The sequence below is a fragment of the Pleurodeles waltl genome, chromosome 1_2 (genome assembly GCF_031143425.1).
Source record: "Pleurodeles waltl isolate 20211129_DDA chromosome 1_2, aPleWal1.hap1.20221129, whole genome shotgun sequence".
In the NCBI taxonomy this organism is placed as follows: domain Eukaryota; kingdom Metazoa; phylum Chordata; class Amphibia; order Caudata; family Salamandridae; genus Pleurodeles; species Pleurodeles waltl.
This window is the reverse complement of record NC_090437.1, coordinates 19935482-19957251: the sequence shown is the minus strand read 5'-3', so window position 1 is coordinate 19957251 and position 21770 is coordinate 19935482. Positions and strand designations below refer to the sequence as shown.

The window sequence follows — 21770 nt, the reverse complement described above, 5'->3', positions numbered from 1 at the left end:
CTGCTACTGAACTGGAACAACGCCATACAAGTTTCAAAACCTCAGCCTTCCCCCTCAAACCTCGGCAGAAGATGCAATACTTATTATTTTGTGTTTAATTTAGTTTTTCTTATTGGCAATAGACTCTTGAATGTGTAGCCAAATAGCTTCCACTGAATTCAAACGGTGCTATTTCAAAATACTTTAATATCCATTAATGTTCAAACAAAGATAATGTATGAGCAAACAAATTGGCAGAAACAGGATTTCCAAATGTACAATGTTCAATATGACAAGCAAATGTTTGTAGCACCAGGACTTCCACAGTAGATGCAAGATGATGCAGACTAAACATAAATAGTGGATGGGTAATTTACTCCATAAATACAAGATTAGACAGCATAAGTTATGATCTATGGAGCACAAATAAAGATTACTGCTACCTCCTAATATTGCTCAACCTCACAGTTGTCTTTGACACAGTCGACTGTTCCACCCTCATCGACCCCTTAAGTCTCAAATGGAATTCACTGGCAACATCGTTCACTGATTCCCCTCCTGCCTATGCAACCAACACCGGTTTGTTCACAATAGGCACTATATTCCTATCACCTGCGGATTCCCCCAAGGTTTCATCTTGTCAGCAGTAATTGTCAACCTCTATATATGGAGACCACTGGGGCCTTACTTGCTGATAACACCATCAAAATTCACCAATATGTCAACGATACACAAATCCACTTGAAAATCTCCTTCACATCCTACGCCTCAAAAGTTGCCTGCATCTCCTCTAGGCCTGGATGATTAACACCTACTGAAACTCAACCCCACCAAGACAGAATTCCTATTAGTTGCAAAGAACAAGAAGCAGTAACTGATCTAAGAATTGATAGCTTCATACTCATTTTCACACAACACCAAATCACCTGGATTCACCTTGGGCACAAATGTCACCCCCAAAGAACATATTACAAAGAAAACAAAGATGACATGTATCCGCTCTTGCTACTAAAGGAGGTAAGACCATTACTTGTAAAAAAAGACTTCCGAACTGGGGTTCAAGCCCTTGTACTCATGCATCTGGAAGGTGGCAACACATTGCACCACAGCCTCCTTTATTCCACATTTGCGACCTCTACTGACTATATTTCATAGCATGTCTTATCCATAGTCTGAAAAAAATATGACCATATCACCCCCCCATTCTCGTTGTTAGAAATGGGGTCTCTAGTTGACAGTGGTGTGCACCCTGTCCAAGTAGGGACCCTCACTCTAGTCAGGGTAAAGGAGCCACATAGCTAAGATAACCCAGCTCACCCCCTTGGTAGCTTGGCACGAGCAGTCAGGCTTATCTCAGAAGCAATGTGTAAAGTCTTTGTACACACACAGTAAAAGCACCACAAAAGTAACCCAACACCAGTTTAGAAACACAGACAATATATAGCTGAGTAAAAAACAGATCAAAACAATAAACACCCAACATACACAAGCAAAGATAACAGCTTTCAAAGATGAAGTCTTAGTACAGCGCCTGGAAACACAATAGCTCCAACTGGGACTATCACGACGTCTTGATGGAGTCATTCCCAACAGTCTGACATCACTCACGATGTAGTGCGGGCTAGTCACGGAGTCACACGGACCCAAGGTACAGTACCTTGGAAAACAAAGAAAGATGTTGCATGGGGTCGGGGAGGTGAGGCATCGCTGGAGCTGGTGCGGTGTTGGTTTCTTACTGCTACCGGGGATGTGAGACATCCGTTCCTTAGTGATAGGCAGGGAAGGTGAAGCGTCAGTTCCTTATGGTTGCAGGGAAGGTGATGCTGAATTGGCAGTGAGGCGCCGGTTCCTTATGGCAAGGCAGGGTCCGTGAATCTAGCAGGTCAAGATGCAAGGTGTCGACTTCACAGTTTCATGATCACATCACGGGGCCACAGGTGCTGCACAGAGTCGGATGTTGGGCCTGCAGCATCGCTTGCAATCATTGCACTCAGCGGGGACCACTTTCCAGGGCAGGCAGCGGCACAGAGTCGGACAGTAGCAGCAGTTCTGAAGTCGTTCTGGAGTCAATGTGCTTGATTTCTTCTTGGTTGTACCCAGGAGCTTAGAAACTGGATTTGGTACTTGGCAAGTCAAGTCTTTGATGTTCGTGAGACTTCTCAACAGGAAGCAAGCTCAGTTCAAGCCCTTGGAGAACCTTTGGGAGCAGGATGTAGAAAGCAAGGTCCAGTCCTTTCACTCCCAGATCAGAAGCAGCAAGCAGCAACCCATTTCTGCCTTTGAAGTAAGCAAACGTCAAAGAAAAGTCTTTGTAGTGCACAAGACCATGCCTTTTCTGCCCTGACACCAGACATACTCCAGGGGGTTGGAGATAGCTTTGCGTAAAGGCAGGCATAGCCCTATTCAGGTGCAAGTGTCAGCTCATCTCACCACTGTAACTCAGGAAGACCCATCAGGATATGAAGAGCACACCTCTGCTCCCTTTGTGTGAATTCACAAACAGCCCAACTGTCATCCTAACCCAGATGTGTATTCCACAGACAGGCAGGGGCACAGAATGGTTAAGCAAGAAAATGCCCACCTGGAAAATCGAAGGTAAGGAATTGGCAGCTAGAAGTCTCTATCGGATAGGGAAGGTTTGGGCCTGGTAAGTAGGGGCACTTGTCAGGCCGCAATGGCATGTTGAAACTGCACACACTGACACTGCAGTGGCAGGTCTGAGACACGTTTGCAGGGTTACCTACGTGGGTGGCACAATCGGTGTTGCCGGCCTACTTGCAGCATTTGATTTACAGGCCCTGGGCCCATCCACAGCCAGGAAACAATCAGGCTGGAATCAAATAATTGTGAAAAAAGAAAAACAAGTGAACATCCCTTTTCAATATATGGACTCAAAATCTGGCACAACATCCATGTGTCCATATGACTAACCCTACTCTGCTTCAATTTAGGAAAAAGAACCATGAACCACTTTAAAGAACAGTAAATCTCAGTGCAGTAAATCTAAACTTCCGTACTTTTTTACAAAAATATTTATGACGCACCTCTTAATTAGAATACTACTCCTCGATTCATCAACAGCATTTCTCTGCTTCCAGAACTCAATGACCTTTTCAAATATTTGACTCTTTCTTTGCCTAAGACCTGGTAGTGAGCTCTGCTGAGTTTTGGCTATGTTTATGTTTTTTCTTACCTGACAAACTCCTAGCCAGATCTGCCAGTTTATCTTCAGTGAATTGCAGCAAGGAGGCCATGCAGAGGGCCTGCTGCCAGCAGCAAGAGGCAACAAAGGCATCTAGAGCTTTCTCAAACCGACCACAGCGAGCAAAGATTAATCCAGCTTGCTCATATTGATGTTTCTCATTCAAGTACTCGCCATAAGCATTGTTGATGTCCTACAATATTTGGAAAAAATCAACAGCGTTAGATTTGATTGTACAACATTCAAACATTTTACATTTCAACTAAGGTTTAACTGAACTGGCTCTATATCATTAGTCATTCAAGTTATACATATACATTCACTTAATAAACCAAACGTTACAGGGACGTCATAGTTAGGCTCACATTTTAAATGTACAAAAACACAGAAATTCACCTGTTATGGTTATTTAAAGAAACTATAACTTGTGCCTTAAGGTAATTATAACACAGAACCACCCGGGTCCCAGGGACCACCACCACCCTGGGGACATTTAAAAAATATTTATGGGGGGCACAGACCCACTGGGCCCTGGTGACCACCACTTCCCCAGAATCAAGGCCCCCACGGGTCCACCAGCTCCCGTCTCCTGGGGGAGCCGGCATTTCTCTTGCACACAGGGAGCTGCTTTAAATAGCTGTATATATACCCAGCACCCTTTTCTTTTTTCATGTATTATTTTTCTTTTTGGAACATGCTGCCAACACTTCTTGTTTGAAGTATTGGCAGCCAATCAGATCCCAGTAGGAAACCTCTCTGGATCTGGGGTCCTACATATACAAATTTCCTTTCCCTATAATATCTCAAAAACTACTGAAGGGATTTAAAACAAATAAAAAAAGGGTGATCTGCAGACCAAAAGCTACCTTTTGGCTAAACTTGGTGTAATTCCCTCCAGTGGTTCAGGCTGCAGGTGTGTCTAAAGAGTCAACATGAATTTGCATGGGAGACACACTTTTTTTGATCCCCCCTTTTTCTCGGCCCCCGCTTGACACATCAAGCAAAAAATTTCCATGCATAACAAGACCAAGCTTGACACTTTCTTTCAAAGATTAATCAAACGGTGCCAAAGATATAGGCAAGTCAAAAAACGCTTTTTCTATGGAAACTAAGTGCTAACTGTACCTACTGGTGACCACGAATAGGTGATATATATATATATATATATATATGAAAGAAACAGACTGCACTGCAAGGTGGCTACAAATCCTTATTCTTCGTTCAAATGGTCTTTCAGTAAAAAGAAAAAAAATTTTTTTTGCCCAACGCGTTTCGGTTACCCGCATCTCGTGACTGAGCATTTGAATAAAGAATAAGGATTTGCAGCCACCTTGCAGTGCAGTTGGTTGCCTTCTCAAATATAAGGAGGGAGTGCAGCTAAGATATTTCAGCCAGCCCAGTCGAGGACCAGCACCACCCAGATCAAGAAACGTACTCCAAAGTACGCCTATGTGGGGTGATTTCAGTTGTATATATAAATATATATAAATACACACACACACACTCTCACATGTGGGCAAACATGGGCGGCTGGTTGTATATAAAGTGAAAGAGTTGTAGGACAAGCGTACCTTGATCAAGACTTTTTATAAGTCAAAGGTGAGGAGTGGTGTTGGTGCAATCAAAGTAAACTATAGCCCATTTCAACATCACCACATTTCAAAATTCACCCTTGAGTGTGCCGTTTTTCCTTCGGGACATTCATACATGCGAAGCAAGGACAAGCTTTGACACCAGCACCATGAAACTGACAGCACTGGGATGACATATATATATATATATATATATATATATATTTTAAACTGAAAATAAAGGGTTAAGGTAACACTATAGTTAGGCGAAAATTGTAGCGACAACCATAATGTTTAAAAGTGAAAGAAAATTTTTTAAAAAATTAAATCACTGCTATTCAACTTTACCTTGTTCCCTAAGGTAACTATAAATCACACCCAAAAAATGCACAGTCTTGTGATCAATTATGTCATTTCAAATGTTGCAGGGGTGTTATAAATGATGTCATTGAACATGTCATGTATAATATGAGGGGTACGGCAAAGGCGTGAGTTACAGTTACCTCCGGGAACGAGTTATGGTTACTAGAGATAACTATCACTGGTGAATTTCAGTATTTTTTAATTGTTCAAGTCTTAAGTTTTAAGTATTATGTTCTCACTGAAATTTTCACTTTAATATAACGTCACTTAATTTTAGTTTTTTCCAGTGAATTTCTAGGTTTCTTTAATGTAAAGTAATAATTTATTATTAATTTATTACGATATGTAAAGCCAAACCTAGCCTTTGGCCATGCATAGCAACGGGATGGTTGCAGGGCCTCACCTGTGTCCAAACCTCTGCAGGTAGCCAACTCACTCCCCGCCCCCTGCTGGTCAGCCGCAGGGTGTAGCCAGAGACAGCAATTCTCATTTTTAAAAAAATATATTGGAAGCTGGGGAGCATGACCTTCTCTTGAGCCTTTAGGATGATGTACATATCTAGTGGGTTACTTACCTCCTATTGGAGGGTTGCCTACCAAGTACTTTTTGGTAATTGAGTCACTAAAATAAAGTACCTTTATTTTTGTAACAGAGAGTTTTCTTGTGTGTGTGTAAGTGCTGTGTGACTACAGTGGTATTGCATGAGCTTTGCATGTCTCCTAGATGAGCCTTGGCTGCTCATCCACAGCTACCTCTAGAGAGCCTGGCTTCTAGACACTGCCTACATTTCACTGATAGGGGAATCCTGGACCTAGTATAAGGTGTAAGTACCATAGGTACCCACCACACACTAGCCCAGCTTCCTACATTGGTGGCAGCGGTGGGGTAAGCATAGGGAGGAGGCACAAAGAGAAGAGGGTGTAGCCACCCTCAAGGACAGTAGCCATTGGCTACTGCCCTCCCAGACCTAAACACACCCCTAAATTCAGTATTTAGGGGCACTCCAGATCCCAGGAAATCAGATTCCTGCAACCTGAAGAAAGAAGAAGGATTGCTGACCTACAAGCCTGCAGAGAAGGAGGAAGACGACAACTGATTTGGCCCAGCCCTACCAGCCTGTCTCCAACTTCGAAAACCTGCTCCAGCGACGCATCCGACAGGGACCGGCGACCTCTGAAGCCTCAGATGACTGCCCTGACCCCCAGGACCAAGAAACTCCAGTGAGCGGCTCTGCTCAACAATATGCAACAAACTTGCAACTCTTCAACAACTTTAAAGACTTCACATTTCCCAGCGGAAGCGTGAGACTTCACACTCTGCACCCGATGCCCCCGGCTCGACCTGCAAAAAACCAAAACCTCAGGGAGGACTCCCCGGCGACTGCGAGCCCGTGAGTAACCAGAGACGACCACCCTGAGCCCCCACAGTGACGCCTGCAGAGAGAATCCAGAGGCTGCCCCTGACCGCGACTGCCTGTAACAAGGGACCCGACGCCTGGCACCAACACTACACCCGAAGCCCCCAGGACCTGAAGGAAGCGAACTCCAGTGCAAGAGCGACCCCCAGGCGACCCTCTGCCTAACCCAGGTGGTGGCTGCCCCAAGGAGCCCCCCCGTGCCTGCCTGCATCTTTGAAGTGACCCCCGGGTCTCTCCATTGTTTTCAATCTAAAACCCAACGCCTGTTTGCACACTGCACCCGGCCGCCCCTGTGCCACTGAGGGTGTACTTTCTGTGCCTTCTTGTGTCCCAACCCCCCCACCCCCCAGATGCTCTACAAAATCCCCCTGGTCTGCCCCCGAGGATGCACCTCTTTGACCTCTGCACCTGACCGGCCCTGAGCTGCTGGTGTGGTAACTTTGGGGTTGCCTTGAACCCCCAACGGTGGGCTGCCTATGCCCCAAACTTGAGACTTGTAAGTGTTTTACTTACCTTCAAAACTAACCTTTACTTAGCTCCCCCAGGAACTGTTGATTTTTGCAGTGTCCACTTTGAAAATAGCTTATTGCCATTTTAACAAAGACTGTATGTGATATTGCTTTCATTCAATGTTCCTAAAGTATCTAAGTGAAGTACCTTACATTTAAAGTATTAACTGTAAATCTTGAACCTGTGGTTCCTAAAATAAACTAAGAAAATATATTTTTCAATATAAAAACCTATTGGCCTGGAGTAAGTCTTTGAGTGTGTGTTCCTCATTTATTGCCTGTGTGTGTACAACAAATGCTTAACACTACCCTCTGATAAGCCTATTACTCGACCACACTACCACAAAATAGAGCATTAGAATGATCTACTTTTGCCACTATCTTACCTCTAAGGGGAACCCTTGGACTCTGTGCACACTATTTCTTACTTTGAAATAGTATATACAGAGCCAACTTCCTACAACTTGCAATTGCCTTATTCCTCTGTCACTTGGTGCTTTCCACAGGAAAGACCACTTAATGATTAGGGGTACATACTGTACTAAGTAGCAGGGACTTAGGCCCTCATTACAACCCTGGCGGTAAAATCTCCTGACCGCTGTGTTGACGGCCGCCAACATACTGTGTACGCGGCGGAAATCTGCTATGGGTATTATGACTCACACTCAGAAATCCTCCACAATACAGACACCCACACAAGTCCGCCACACCAAAGATCAGTGATAAACTGGCGATAGCAAAACCCACACCCTTACGCCAACAGGAATACGCCCACACTATCACGACCCACGAATCAACGCGGCAGACTTCCAACCGCGGTATACCATTGGCGGTACACACCGCCGCGCTCAAAATACACACACACTTACAACAGTACACCACATTGGACTGTTCAAAATACACACACCTGACACACATACACACACCACAACCACACACTGACAACACTATAATACACACACATTACCCACAACCCCTTACGACGACATTTTTGGAAGAAGCAGAGAGACAGAAAAGCTAAGACATCACAAGCATCCAGAGGCACACAACACCATCACTCATACACCATCCATGCACAAAACACCACACACCCCAACACATCACCCCACACATCACATCAACCATCCCCTCACACATCACTCACACCACATCATGGCACCTCAAAGACACCCTAGGTTTTCTGAGGAGGAGCTCAGGGTCATGGTGGAGGAAATCATCCGGGAAGAGTCACAGCTATTCGGATCATAGGTGCAGCAGACGTCCATTGCAAGAAAGATGGGAGCTATGGCGGAGAATTGTCGACAGGGTCAACGCAGTGGGACAGCATCCAAGAACACAAGATGTCATCAGGAAGAGGTGGAACGACCTACGGGGGAAGGTACGTTCCGTGGTATCCAGACACCAGGTCGCCGTACAGAGGACTGGCGATGGACCCCCATCTCCTCCCCCACAACTAACAACATGGGAGGAGCAAGTCTTGGCGATCATGCATCCTGAGGGCCTCGCAGGAGTAGCAGGAGGACTGGACTCTGGTAAGTCATATCTTTACTACTATTTCCCCCACCCTACCTGCATGCCATTACAAACTTCAACCCCTACCCTCACCCCCATCACCCCAACACCTCACAGATACCCCACTATCACAACCCACATATCCCAATACCAAGCCCTGCATGTGACAACAATGCATGGACACCCATCCCAGAACTGCATGGACACCCATCACCAAAGCATGTCCAAGGGAGAGACTCACCCAGGGCACACAATCACCACTCACTCAAGGGCCAAGGTGATATTGCAAGCACAGTAGTAGAGAGAAACACACCCACTGCACAAGATGGCACACACAGATACAATAACAATGCATTGACACCCCAACAGGACCCCTACACAATGTCACCGGACAGGAGGTGCCAGCCATATCCAGTCCCCCCACAGAGGAGGCCCACAGTGTCAACAGCAGCTCTGCACGTCTGGATCAAGATGACCAGCCGGCCCATCAGGGACCTCTGGACAGTCAGTTCCCCTGCCACAGTCCCAAACCACCACAGAACCTCCTCCCTCAGGAAACACCACCACAGCACCCACCCAGCGGGCCCATGCCACTGTCCCCAGGACACGTCAATCAGCAGTGTGTCCACCACTACAGGGACCCCAGACAAACCCACTAACACAGGACGATCGGGGACCTGGGGTCAGTGGGCACACGGTTTAGGGGACAGAAGCACAGGATAACGGGGAAGCTGGGAGGACTGCTGCGCGACAGGAGGAGAACAGGCCCAGGGAACCGACCCTCCACAAGGCACTATCAAACATCATGGGAGCATACCATCAGTCCTAGGAGACCATGGGCACGGTACTGGCCAAGTTTCAGGAGACCCAGCAGCTGCAGGAGGGACACTACCTGGGGATCAGGGAGGACTTGAAGTCCATTGACACCACCCTGGTCACCATTGCAGGGGTGCTGGCAGACATGGACAACACCATGAGGGAGGCAGTGGCGCACCGCCGAGCACCTGACACCAGCCGGAACGATGAACAGCCTTCCACGTCCACCAGTGCTAGTGGACAGGAGGTCCCGCCACAGGACCAACAGGCCACCAGCACCCCACCCCCTACAGAAGGAGAACCACCCCACAAATCGTCCCTGCGATCCAGGCACAAGACAGAGAACTTTGCCAAGACCCCCGCCAGGAAATAAGACTCTCCTGATTGTCACCCTTCCTTCCCACTATGTCACCCTGTCCACCTTGAACTGCCATTGCTCCACTACCTATGCCCCATTGGACAATGCACCTGTGATACAAAGAGACTGGACCCTACTATGGATATTCCTCCACCATCACCCCAGCTCCTTGCACATCCCCCTCTAATCATTAGCACTTAAATAAACACCCTTGAATCACAAAACAATCTGGAGTCAGTCTGTACTTTCACAAATGTATTATTACAACTTCTTTGACAAATATCAATGTAAATGTTCTTTTGCACATACCAAAGTATGACAGTTGTTGGGCAGCAGTAAACATAGCAGAATGTAGAATGAGGTGCCCAGATCTGTGAAAATGAAAGCCAAAGTGAACTGTCAGGGTCCATACACAGAGGTTAAAAGGCTGACTTATACAATGGCCTACAGTAGTTAGATATGAGATGAGCAGTGCCAGTCTCTTACCTGTGTGTCACTGGAAGTACTGCATGATGATGTTGTTTCGGTTGTCAATATCTTCTTCCTCTGCCTCCTCTTCCTCACTGTCCACAGGCTCCACAGCTGCCACAAGACCAACATCAGGCCCATCCTCCTGCAGAAAAGGCACCTGCCGTTTCAAAGCCAGGTTGCGCAACATACAGCATGCCACAATGATCTGGCACACCTTCTTCGGTGAGTAGTATAGGGAGCCACCTGTTAGATGGAGGCCCCGGAATCCGGCCTTCAGGAGGCCGAAAGTCCGCTCAATAATACACCTGGTTCGCCCATGTGCCTCATTGTAGCGTTACTCTGCCCTTGTTCTGGCATTCCTCACTGGGGTCAGTAGCCATGAGAGGCTGGGGTAACCTGAGTCACTGTGTGGGAACCTTGGGCTCACCTATTAACCACACCCGGTGCCTCTGGAGTTGCCCTATCACATAAGGGATGCTGCTATTCCTCAAAATGTAAGTGTGATGCACAGAACCGAGATGCTTGGCAAACACATGAGAGATGTACTGGTCTGCCAAACACACCATCTGCACATTCATTGAATGATAGTTTTTACGGTTTCTGTACACGTGTTCATTCCTGCGGGGGGGGGGACAAATGCCACATGTGTACCATCAATGGCACCAATGATGTTGGGGATATGTCCCAGAGCATAGAAATCAGCTTTCACTTAGGCCAAATCCTCCACCTGGGGGAAAACGATGTAGTTGCGCATGTGTTTCAGCAGGGCAGAAAACACTCTGGACAACACGTTAGAGAACATTGGCTGAGACATCCCTGATGCCATGGCCACTGTTGTTTGGAAGGAACCACTGGCCAGGAAATGGAACACTGACAGGACCTGCACTAGAGGGGGGATACCTGTGGGATGGTGGATAGCTGACATCAGGTCGGGCTCCAATTGGGCACACAGTTCTTGGATTGTGGCACAATCAAGTCTGTAGGTGATAATGATGTGTCCGTCTTCCATTGTCGACAGGTCCACCAGGAGTCTGTACACCGGAGGATGACGCCATCTCATCATCTGCCCCAGCGGATGTGCCCTATGAAGGAGAATGGTGAGCAGAGAGTCATGTACCACATAAGTTGCACAAGTGTTTTTGCACTAATGTGAGTAAATCTGTGTGTGGCGTTGTCTGTCCATATTTCTGCCCAAATGTGCTGTGATGCAGTTAGGTGCCATGCCATGTGCCCCACTGAAATGGCGGCTGCCTGACCTGTAAGGAGGGACAAGGGGAAATGAGGTAACTGCGCTGGTGTTGTGCAGCATTGGTTATCATTGGGCCCTATGGGTTCCAGGAGCCAATGACGATGTACGCTGGCGGTGACGGGGCGCAGCACCGCGGACGTGACAGACATTTTCTATCTGTTCACTCAGTTGATACCTGACCTTGAACAGGAGAGGACCTACACTGCAAGTGCTGCTGTGACCTGTGTCTGGAAGCGACAATGGCTCGAGTGTCTGGGGAAAGGGCCCCTGCCTTCACTTCGGAGGAGTTGGAGAGACTAGTGGATGGGGTCCTCCCCCAGTACACGCTACTCTACGGTCCTCCAGACAAACAGGTGAGTAAACTGTGAGCATGATGTGTGGGACATGAAAGTATGGAGTGGTGTGGATGGAAGGTACATGTGGGTGGGGGGCTGAGGCCTACATGGGAGGATGGTGAGTGTATGTGTGTCAGGGCATGGGTGAGAACTGGTAGGCAATGAGTATGACGGTCCGGACGGGGGAGTAATTTCCTTTCATCCTGTACCATTCCTCTAGGTCAGCGCCCATCAGAAGAAGGGTATTTGGCGTGCCATCGCAAAGGAAGTGCGGACCCTAGGGGTCTATCATAGACAGAGCACCCACTGCCGCAAGAGATGGGAGGACCTGTGCCGCTGGAGCAAGAAGACGGCGGAGGCCTAGCTGGGAATGGCCTCCCAACGTGGAAGGGGTGCCCGTCGTACCATGACCCCCCTGATGTTCAGGATCTTGGCGGTGGCATATCCGGAGTTGGATGGGCGCTTGAGGGCATCACAGCAGCCACAAGGGGGTGAGTACAGTCTCATTCAGCTGACTCAGCGTGCTTTACGAGGTGTCTGGTTGGGGGATGTGGGCTGTGGGTTCCCCTAAGCCAGGGTGAACTTGGTAGGGTAGGTCCCTTGTTAGGCAGGCTCTATGGCACTCCAACCCCAATAGTGTTAGTGGGCACCTACAATTAGTCAGCCTCCTGTAGGTTCCAGGTGTGCAGCAAATGGGGTTGGGCATAGTCCCCTATGGGCAGGTGTTCTTCCTACTAACTGCTAGTGCATAGGGCTGCTCCCTGTGTGTTGTGTCTGCCAACGGTAGTGGTGTTGCTGGCATTGACCATGTGTCTCCTCTGTCTTTCCCCCCTTTTTCTTTTGTCACCCTGTCCTTGTGTGCTGTAGCATCATCTGGCGGAGGAGCAGAGGCACCAGAGACGGAGGGAGCTGCATCCCACATGGCCCAGGAGGGTGAATGTACGGAGTCTGAAGGCACCAGTGGGACGGAGGGCGAGGGGAGCTCCACGACGGGGACAGGCAGGGACACCAGCAACAGCGACTCCTCCTCTGATGGGAGCTCCCTTGAGGTGGCGGGCAAATCTGTGCCCACCGCAACAACAGGTACAGCCGCCAACCCCCTACCAGCACCGCCCTCCCAGCAGCCCCTCAGCGTGTTTCCAGTGCCAGCTCACCCAGGAGGGTGAGCATCTCCTTCGCCCCAGGCACCTCAGGCCCTGCCCCAGTGAGCCCTGCTGCCCTCAGTGAGGAGGCTATTGACCTCCTGAGATCCCTCACTGTTGGGCAGTCAACCATTTTGAATGCCATCCAGGATGTCGAGAGGCATTTGCAGCAAATAAATGCATACCTGGAGGGCATTCATTCTGGTGTGGCGGCCCAACAGAGAGCATTTCAGGCTCTGGCCTCAGCATTGATGGCAGATATTGTCCCTGTGTCCAGCCTCCCCTCCACCTTCCAGTACCCAGACCCAATTCCCTCTACCTCAGCCTATCCCAAGAACACCATCAGACCAGCATGCACACACATCAACACACAAAAGTGGCTCAGGCAAACATAAGCACCACACATCCCAAAGGCACTCACACAAGCACCATACCCATGCAGGCACACCAACATCCAAATGCCTCCACTGTGTCCCCCTCCTCCATGTCCTCCACCTCCCTCCCTGTCTCGTCTCTACTCACACCTGCATGCATTACATCCTCAGCCACTACCTCCATCACCAGCACGCCCATCACTACACACCGCTCATGTGCAATCACCACCCCCACTAACATTCACACGTCCCCTGTGTCCTCTTCCAGTGTGTCTGTGAGCCCTCCTCCCAAAGTACACAAATGCCGGCACACACCTACTCCACAGCCATCCACCTCACAACAGCCTCCAATCCATGCACCTTCACCCAAACTCAGCTGACGTACACCTTCTACAACCACTACCTCTTCCTCCACTCCCAAACCCCCTCCATCTTCCCGTCCATGTGTGTTTAAAAAACTTTTCCTGGCTAACATTGACCTCTTCCCCACACTTCCCCCCCACCGTCCTTCCCCTAGGGCCAGGATCTCTAGAGCCCAGACCAGCACCTCAGCCACCAAATCGTCATCCACTGTGGTCCCTGCAAGTCCAGGAGGATCGAAGGGGGCACCCATCAGAACTGCCAGTGTGCCACCTATTGAAGCCAAGGACCACCCGATCCCACCACCTGCCAAGGTAAAGAAGGGGCCAGCATGCAGAAGAGAAAAGCCGCACCACCCACCCAGCAAGGCCTCATCCAGAACCAAAGAGGACAGTGCCAAGGTACCAGCAGCGACTACCAAGCTGAGGAAGGGACACAAAAGCAAAGGAAAGTCACCTCAGGGCACGAGCCTACGGGTGAGGGACTGGTGACCCCCACTTCTCAGGACAGTCCAGCAACCTGTACCACTGTGAGCACCGCCACCTGCACGGCAGCTGTCAGCAACTACAGTCAGCAGCAGCATCCCCAGTGGGCAGCCATCCGAGGCTGCTGGAGACAGCCTGGTGTCTCCCTCCACTACTACAGACACCTGCACCACGGGCAGCACCGCCAGTATCTCTGCCGCAGACACCGCCGCCTGCTCCGTGACGTGCCCAGCCAGTGACACTACAGCGGACATCAGCAGTATCCCCAGTGGGCTGCTGCAGACATCCTGGACCCTACACACACTACATGAGGCACCACCACCAGCACTGGCACTACCAGTAGTTTGCAACCTAAGTCGCCGCAGGGTGGAGTGTGGCTCTGCCTCCATGGAGTATCATGCTACCTGTTCCCTGAAAATCTCGTGGCTCAGACACCCAGGTGAGGGAATGGGAACTGCCACACCCCAGGTGCAGTATCACTGGGAACCAAGCCCCCTCCTGAACCAGTGGAGAAAAGCATCCACTAACCCAGTCCTTGGCAGGATGAAGCACTCTGGGCTCCAAGCCCCCTCGAGAACCAGTGGAGAAAAGCATCCACTAACACAGTCCTTGGCAGATGAAGCACTCTGGGCACCAAGCCTCCTCCAGAACCAGTGGAGAAAAGCATCCACTAACCCAGTCCTTGGCAGGATGAAGCACTCTGGGCGTCAAGCCCCCTCCAGAACCAGTGGAGAAAAGCATCCACTAACCCAGTCTTTGGCAGGATGAAGCACTCTGGGCACCAAGTCCCCTCCAGAACCAGTGGAGAAGAGCATCTACTAACACAGTCCTTGGCAGGATGAAGCACTCTGGGCACCAAGCCCCCTCCAGAACCAGTGGAGAAAAATATCCACTAACACAGTCCTTGGCAGGATGAAGCCCTTTGGGCACCAAGCCCCCTCCAGAACCAGTTGAGAAAAGCATCCACAAACACAGTCCTTGACAGGATGAAGCACTCTGGGCACCAAACCTCCTCCAGAACCAGTAGAACATGTCACTGACTTGAGAGACTGTGGCTTTCTACTCCCCAGGACCAAGCAGTGGGCAGTGCACCCACTTGAGACTTGAGAGACTGTGGCTTTGCACTCCCCAGGACCAAGCAGTGGGCATGGAGTCCCCTCGAGGAGCACTGGCGTCGTCCCATCATCCGGCTGAGGTGCCCCCCTCCCCTGCCCCCTCAGGTGCCTGTGTATTTTCGACCTGATGACCATGCAGTTTTCTCTCCGTTTTGAGGCAGGTGTCATGTGTGGGCTTTGCCCATGCTTTTTGGGACCACTGGTCCACCGACATTTGATGGGACAGTGTACGGACTTGTGTACTTGCTGTAAATATTTGTATATACTGATTATTTACTGTTATCCTGGGTTAACTGATTGTTCGAATATTACACTTGTTAAACTCATTTCGTTTGGTCCTTGCGTTCTTCCAGGGGGTGACAGGGTGTATCTGTGATGTGATTGGATATGTGTGTGTGTGTTGTTGTGGGTGGGGGTGTTGCGTGTGTGTGTCACTCTCTTTTCCCTCCTCCCCTCCCCTGTGTGCTAGGTGCAGTACTCACCGTGGTCGTCGCCGCCGTCCCTCATACTCCTGGTAGATGAGAAGATACACCAACATTGGTAACACCTGTAGTTCGGGCTCCATGGCGTCTTGGTTCCTCGTTGGGTGTCGAGAGGTGAGTGGTTTCCCTTCTGTGTACTGTTTCGGCCGTGCTTTTGATGGCGTTGGTACCACCCTGGAAAATCTGGCGGATTGGTGCCTTGTAATAGTGTGGGCGGTACATTGTGTTCCGCCTGTCTGTTGGCGGTTACCGCCGCGGTGTTTGTTTCTACCGCCGTGGCGGTCGGAGTGTTAAAGTGGCTGTCGGTGTTGGTGGTTTCCACCATGATCGAAATTCCAATTTTTTTACCGTCGGCCTGTTGGCGGTATTACTGCCACTTTATCACCGACCGCCACAGTTGTAATGAGGGCCTTAGTCTCTTACGTTTGAGTAAGCTAGGGGTTTAGGCATAGCCTCTGTTCCAAGCTCCTGTTGGAAGACTAAGAGTTAGGGTAGTTAGGAACATCTACACCACTCTAACAACAAATGTTTTCAGAGCAGAACACATCTCAGGCCTTTGACTCACAATATGTTGGCCTCACTTTCCAAGAGTTGAAGGAAATGTGCTCAGATAGGAAACTGAAGACAGATAGGAACCTTAACAAGAGTCTGTTACTAGGCCTGCTGCTCCAGGCCGACCAGGACAATGCTGGCCGTCAAGAGAAGGAGGATGCAGACTCTCGTTCCCCCAGTGTTAGAAAGACAGGATCTAGACACTGAAGAGGGTCAATAGGGTCCCTTAGAGGATCAGCGAGCCCTTCGTAAACTTCCCAGCCCTGCTGGGAGCACTACTGCTAGTGGGAGGGGAGGCCATACGAGTAGGCTCCCCTTTGTGCCCAGAGGGATGGTTGAGAGGGTGACTAAGAATAGGGACAGATCCTCCTCTGCTCACTCTCATGTCTCCTCAGTATCTGAGGGGACACACTGCTCAACTTCAGGTGAGGATTCCCTAGATAGATAGCTCAGGCAACTGAGACTGGAGGATGCCAAGTTGAGGCTGGAGCAGCAACAGCTAGCACTAGATAGGGAGCCCTTGGCAGTGGAGAAAATCAGGGTTTGGGGTTAGCAACCCATGGTGGCAGCAGTTTTAGTTTCAGGGAGCCAAGGGTCAGAGAGGACTCTTGACTCCAGAAACGTAAACAAGGTGGTCCTCCCTACAAAGTGGGGGATGACATCTACCAATGGTTCACTGCTTTGGAGGGGGCCTGTAAGGTACAGAGGTTCCCCCAAAGGTAGCGGGCTGCTATTTTGTGGCTCTCCTTCTCTGAGAAGGGTAGGGACAGACTCCTAACTGTCAGAGAAGTGGATGCAGCCAATTACTCAGCAGTAGGTGTAGGGGAGATCCTGTTGAGCACAATGACAACTGTGCATAAATGGAGCGATGAAGGACAAAGCCTGATTGGGTGAGGAAGATGATTTGGTTCATCAAAAGGGAAAAGCGCATGGCCAATAGTTCAGCCAATATCTTATTATCGAAGTTTAGTAAAGACAGTGGATGGTCAGGACTGCACAATTGAGGGTCCTTTCTTTGTTCTGGCAGCAGGGTAATCACTGCTTCTCGTAGCATTGGTGAGAGTGAACCCACTTCGAGTGAGGAGGTGTGGGGCTAGTATATGTTTGTATGTTTTGAAAAATACCCCGGTAAAGCCATCCAAACCGGATGCTTAAGTACCATCTAGGGAGTCTATGGCCAGAATGATCTCCTCGCTAGTGAGTGGTTCACTGAGAAACTGTTGTTGGGCAGTCGTAAGCCAGATCATGGCCACTTCGTCCAGATTCAGCCTGGACATCCACTTTGTCCGTAGCTTAGCTTGAGTTCCATCTGCATATCGCAATTCAGATATATACAAGGCATTCCTGGAGGGTTGTAGAAGGCATATCAGGGTGCGCCCTGGTCTCTCGCCATCTCCATAGCGGCATGCTTTAGCATGTTTCCCTAGGTAGTTCACTTTACGCTCCAACAGCTTGTGGAATTAATCTAACAGGGTAACGTTCCTATGATCTAGGTCAGTCAGTGCATCCTCGATGCGGACAAGGCTCCGACATATGTCCCCAAGCACACCAGAGTGTTTTGCTATGAAGACACCTCTGATATATGCCCTAAAGGCTTCCCAGATAGTGGCCTGTGAGCTAACCAAAACTTAAGTTCAAAACATCTGTGGTGACAGTGCTGGGCTCAGAGAGGATCACCTTGTCATGGAACGCCATTGTAGGGAAGAGCCATTGGTGGTCAAACCCCCTTCGAATATGGATATGGAACTTCAGCTTAACAGGAGAATGATCAGAGAGGATATGCGGTAGGTGTGTAATTGAACCAAGCCAGTGTACTATTGTGACTGATATTAACCAATAATCATCACCCAGGATAACATGATAAGCGTCCATACAATCTATTTGTGACTGTAGCATCAGGAAAAATATCTAGGACGTATTTGTTTGGGGCATATATGTTGGCCAGTAAGAGTACCCGCAACCAGCACATATCTACCTAGCTCATCTGAGTAATTAGAATGGTGGTTAGAGGGAAGATTTTTATAAATTAGAGTGCAGACCACCACTGTGAGTAAGACCTGTAACTTGAGAAATACCAGTGGGGGCCCCATGGGGCTTCAAAGGTGTATGTGGAGTTCAGTAGTAGGTGGGTCTCTTATAGAAAGGCTATCTGGGCACCATGTCTGTTCAGATATTTCCCCTTACAGGGATATTAAGCCCTCTTATGTTCCAGGACATGAAGGTAATGTCTACAGTGGACCTCCCATTATTGCTAGAGCTTGTAATCTACAAACACCTATAAATAAGAGGGATAATATGCATGGAAGAGATATACTGCAAACAGGTTAGGCAAACAAACAAAAACAAACTATCCCACCATATCCCATCCCCTTCCCCCCACTCATACCCAGCGAAAACATGTCCAGTGGATCCCACTAATACAAACAGAGAAAGAACAAAATCTCTAGGAACATCAGTGTAGTATAAACCCTAGGAGTTGAGAACACTGCGGAAGGCAACACTTCGCACAGGAGCAACCTGCATCGGCATAAGTCAGGATGGGACGTATGATACAGTTTTGCACAATTGCCATTGGTCTACAAAGGCAGAGTGGTACCCAGAAAGCAAAAAGACTGACTGGCTGGATCTGGTGTGACATAAGTGGTGTCTAGGTGGAAAAATGTCACCTCAGTCTGGGGGGGGGGGGGGAATAGATCTATACTGGAAGCAGGCAGAGTATCAGGAGGGGAGCAGTCCTACAAGGTGTGCCCATATACGGTTCGTTCCTTGACATGTTTTTTACAAAACGCTAAAACATCCGCTGGGTTGTCAAAGATAAGTGACCTGCCATTGATGTCCACTTGGAGTACAGCTAGATAGATCATGACATATCAAAAAATGTTTGTGGCGTTCCATGCCTCAAGTCCTCATTTTTAATCGCTATCATTCTCAGTTGGGACTCCAGTTTCTACAGCCGTTTCTCTGTCTTAGCGGCACCATCTTCCAACCTGGATATGCGTTCCTCCACTCACTCCAGCCTTTTATCCTGACGATCCAATCGCTCTCCCATGTGGTCCAGTCGACTCGCGAGGAAGTCAAAGTGTGCATCTATGGCTCTGAAGCCAGCTCGGAGTTCAGCCATAATATTGTTCAAGCTTGTCATTTGTTCAGCTTAGGCCCATCTGTCACAACATACTACATAGTGGAAGGCATCTCTTGAGTAGTAGGTGGCTTGTTCTTCTGGAAAGGTAGCTTGCGTTGCTTAGGGTAGCCAATTATCATTTTGGAGGCAGGGACAATGTGAGAGCCACTGCGTAGATACAAGCCTGCTGCAGGTTGATTGGGCCTGGTGATGCCGTCCAGTGGCATTCACCCATTTCTTTAGTTGTCATACACACTGGGAGCAGGCACGGTGCAGGGTTGTTCTGCTCCCAATGCGGAGTTCAGGGTCAGCCAGGAGCAAAGTAGTGCAGTCCGTTGAATTGGCGTTTTATTGCTACAAAGGAGGAAGTGGCTATAGACAGGATTACAGCTTCTACAGGGCTACCGTCCCTAGGTCTCTAGGAAGAGGACGGATCACAGAAGGATTATGGGATGGCAAGTAAGATGGCGATTCAGGGGGCGTAGCTAGGCGCCAAGCATGGTGGATGCGACTGATTAGAGCTCCCGAAGTCTGCCTGGGAGTCAAGCTGCATCCTGAAGACTAAACACTGAGTCACACCTAAAACGGAGGAGAGGAACTCGGGGAGACAAACGCTGGCTTACCGGGACCCTCCCTAAAAGACTTCAGCAGACTGCCATCAGATGGCCATAGAGGAGGGCCGTGAGGTCTGCGTGGGCCTAGCTAGCGACCCTGCTTGGCCCACCTAGAGGGCACTCGCTTGCGCCAGCAGCTCCCGGCTGAAGTTTGCAGAGCTGCACACCTGGCCTGAGGCCTCCCCCCATGGCTTTCAGTGCTGAACCGATGGGCTTTTGAGAAGAAGAGTGACGAGACCCGCACTTACCCAGTGTGGGAGTGCCGGAGGGGCAACGCTATGCCAGGTTGAGCGTGGCCTGGGGGGGAAGGGCAGCCTGGATTGGGCCCCCATTGCTGGTGGCCCGTGCAACTAGAAGAGTTCTGGTCTGCAGTGGGAGAGTTCTTGACCTGGGTGGTGGTCCAGTGTCTTCCCTGATCCACCTGGTGAGGCCTAAAAGTCTGGCTGCAGCAGAAGCGGCCAGCGGACAGCACCTGGGAGAACTTTGCAAAACTTGAAAGGCCCGCTCTCCTCTCCCCCGCACGGCTGGACGGACACGAAAACCCCATTTGTGGGGGCACTGCTTTATGAAAGACCGACATTGGGGGCCCCTGACTTGGACACGCATGGGCCAGTGGTGTGGTGGGGCTGACTCCCCCACCCCCACCTTCCTTCCCTTCCTCTGAACTGAGGTGATTGCTTCCGTCGGTTGGAGTCACCCATTAACATTTCCGGAACACACTCCTCATCCAGGGCCTATCAATGCTACTGCAGCTCATCATCCTGCTACAATACTTACCGGCAAAAATATTTCTGAGGTACATGAGAGCACATGCGCTTGCTCCCCCACCGCGCCTCATTCCTAGAAACTAAAACACACCGTGGACACAGTTACAGTGTGGCACACCGAGACGGCGCACACCCTGTCCCGCCTTGTGGACTCTGGTACTTGACAGGACCCGACGGAGAGGCTCAACAATTCGGCATCTGTGGACTGCATTCCCCCTACCGATCCATCTACCCCCTGCAGATAAACTGGACTTGATTGTGCAAGAAATTTGCTAATTGCGTACTGCAATCGAGCACCACATAGATACCATTGCTACGGACATTGGTATCTTAAAAGATGACCACAAGAAACTAGCTGACAAGGTGCGTGCTACCAAGGGCACACTCGCCGATCTGGCCCATCAGCACATTCGGAACACCAATACTATTTTGGATCTTCAGCATCAGATCCAGGAGCTACACAATCGCGCAGAGGATGCGGCGAGCCAGGTGCCGCAAAATAATGTCAAAATAGTGGGCCTGACCGAAGGCAAGGAGGGAGCCAATCCCACCCAGTTCATCGAGGAGTGGTTCAGGACGGCAGTAGCACCACAAGGCCTATTGACCGTTTCTGTCATTGAAAGACCCCACCTCCAAGAAAGCCGCTCCATCCCATGGTGGCTCAGATCCTGAACTTTCGCGATTAAGACCATCTACTGCCAGTGGCCCAGAAAGCGTTACCCATCAAGGTAAATATTGCAACAGTCTTATTGTTCTCGGACTATACCCTGGAAGTGCAAAGATGCAGCGCATCATTACAGTCTGTGAAAAACGAGCTCTGAGAGGAGGAACTGACATATGCGCTGTTATTCCCAGCACGCTTGAAAGTATGGCATGATGACTGCTCTCTGTTCTGTGACTCGACAGAGGCTGCTTGGGACTGGCTAGAGTGCACATACCCTACAGCCCGCTGCCGGGTAAAAGAAGAAGAGACACA

The 21770-nt window shown here is 49.6% G+C and overlaps 1 protein-coding gene across 1 annotated transcript in view; it reads right to left on the bottom strand.

The window, feature by feature from the left end:
* ELP1 (elongator acetyltransferase complex subunit 1) overlaps positions 1-21770 on the bottom strand; it is an 886544-nt gene that overhangs the window by 291141 nt on the left and 573633 nt on the right. The window contains exon 28 of the mRNA XM_069235684.1: positions 3173-3374. Coding sequence (XP_069091785.1) covers positions 3173-3374 — 202 coding nt within the window. The remainder of the gene's footprint in view (positions 1-3172; positions 3375-21770) is intronic.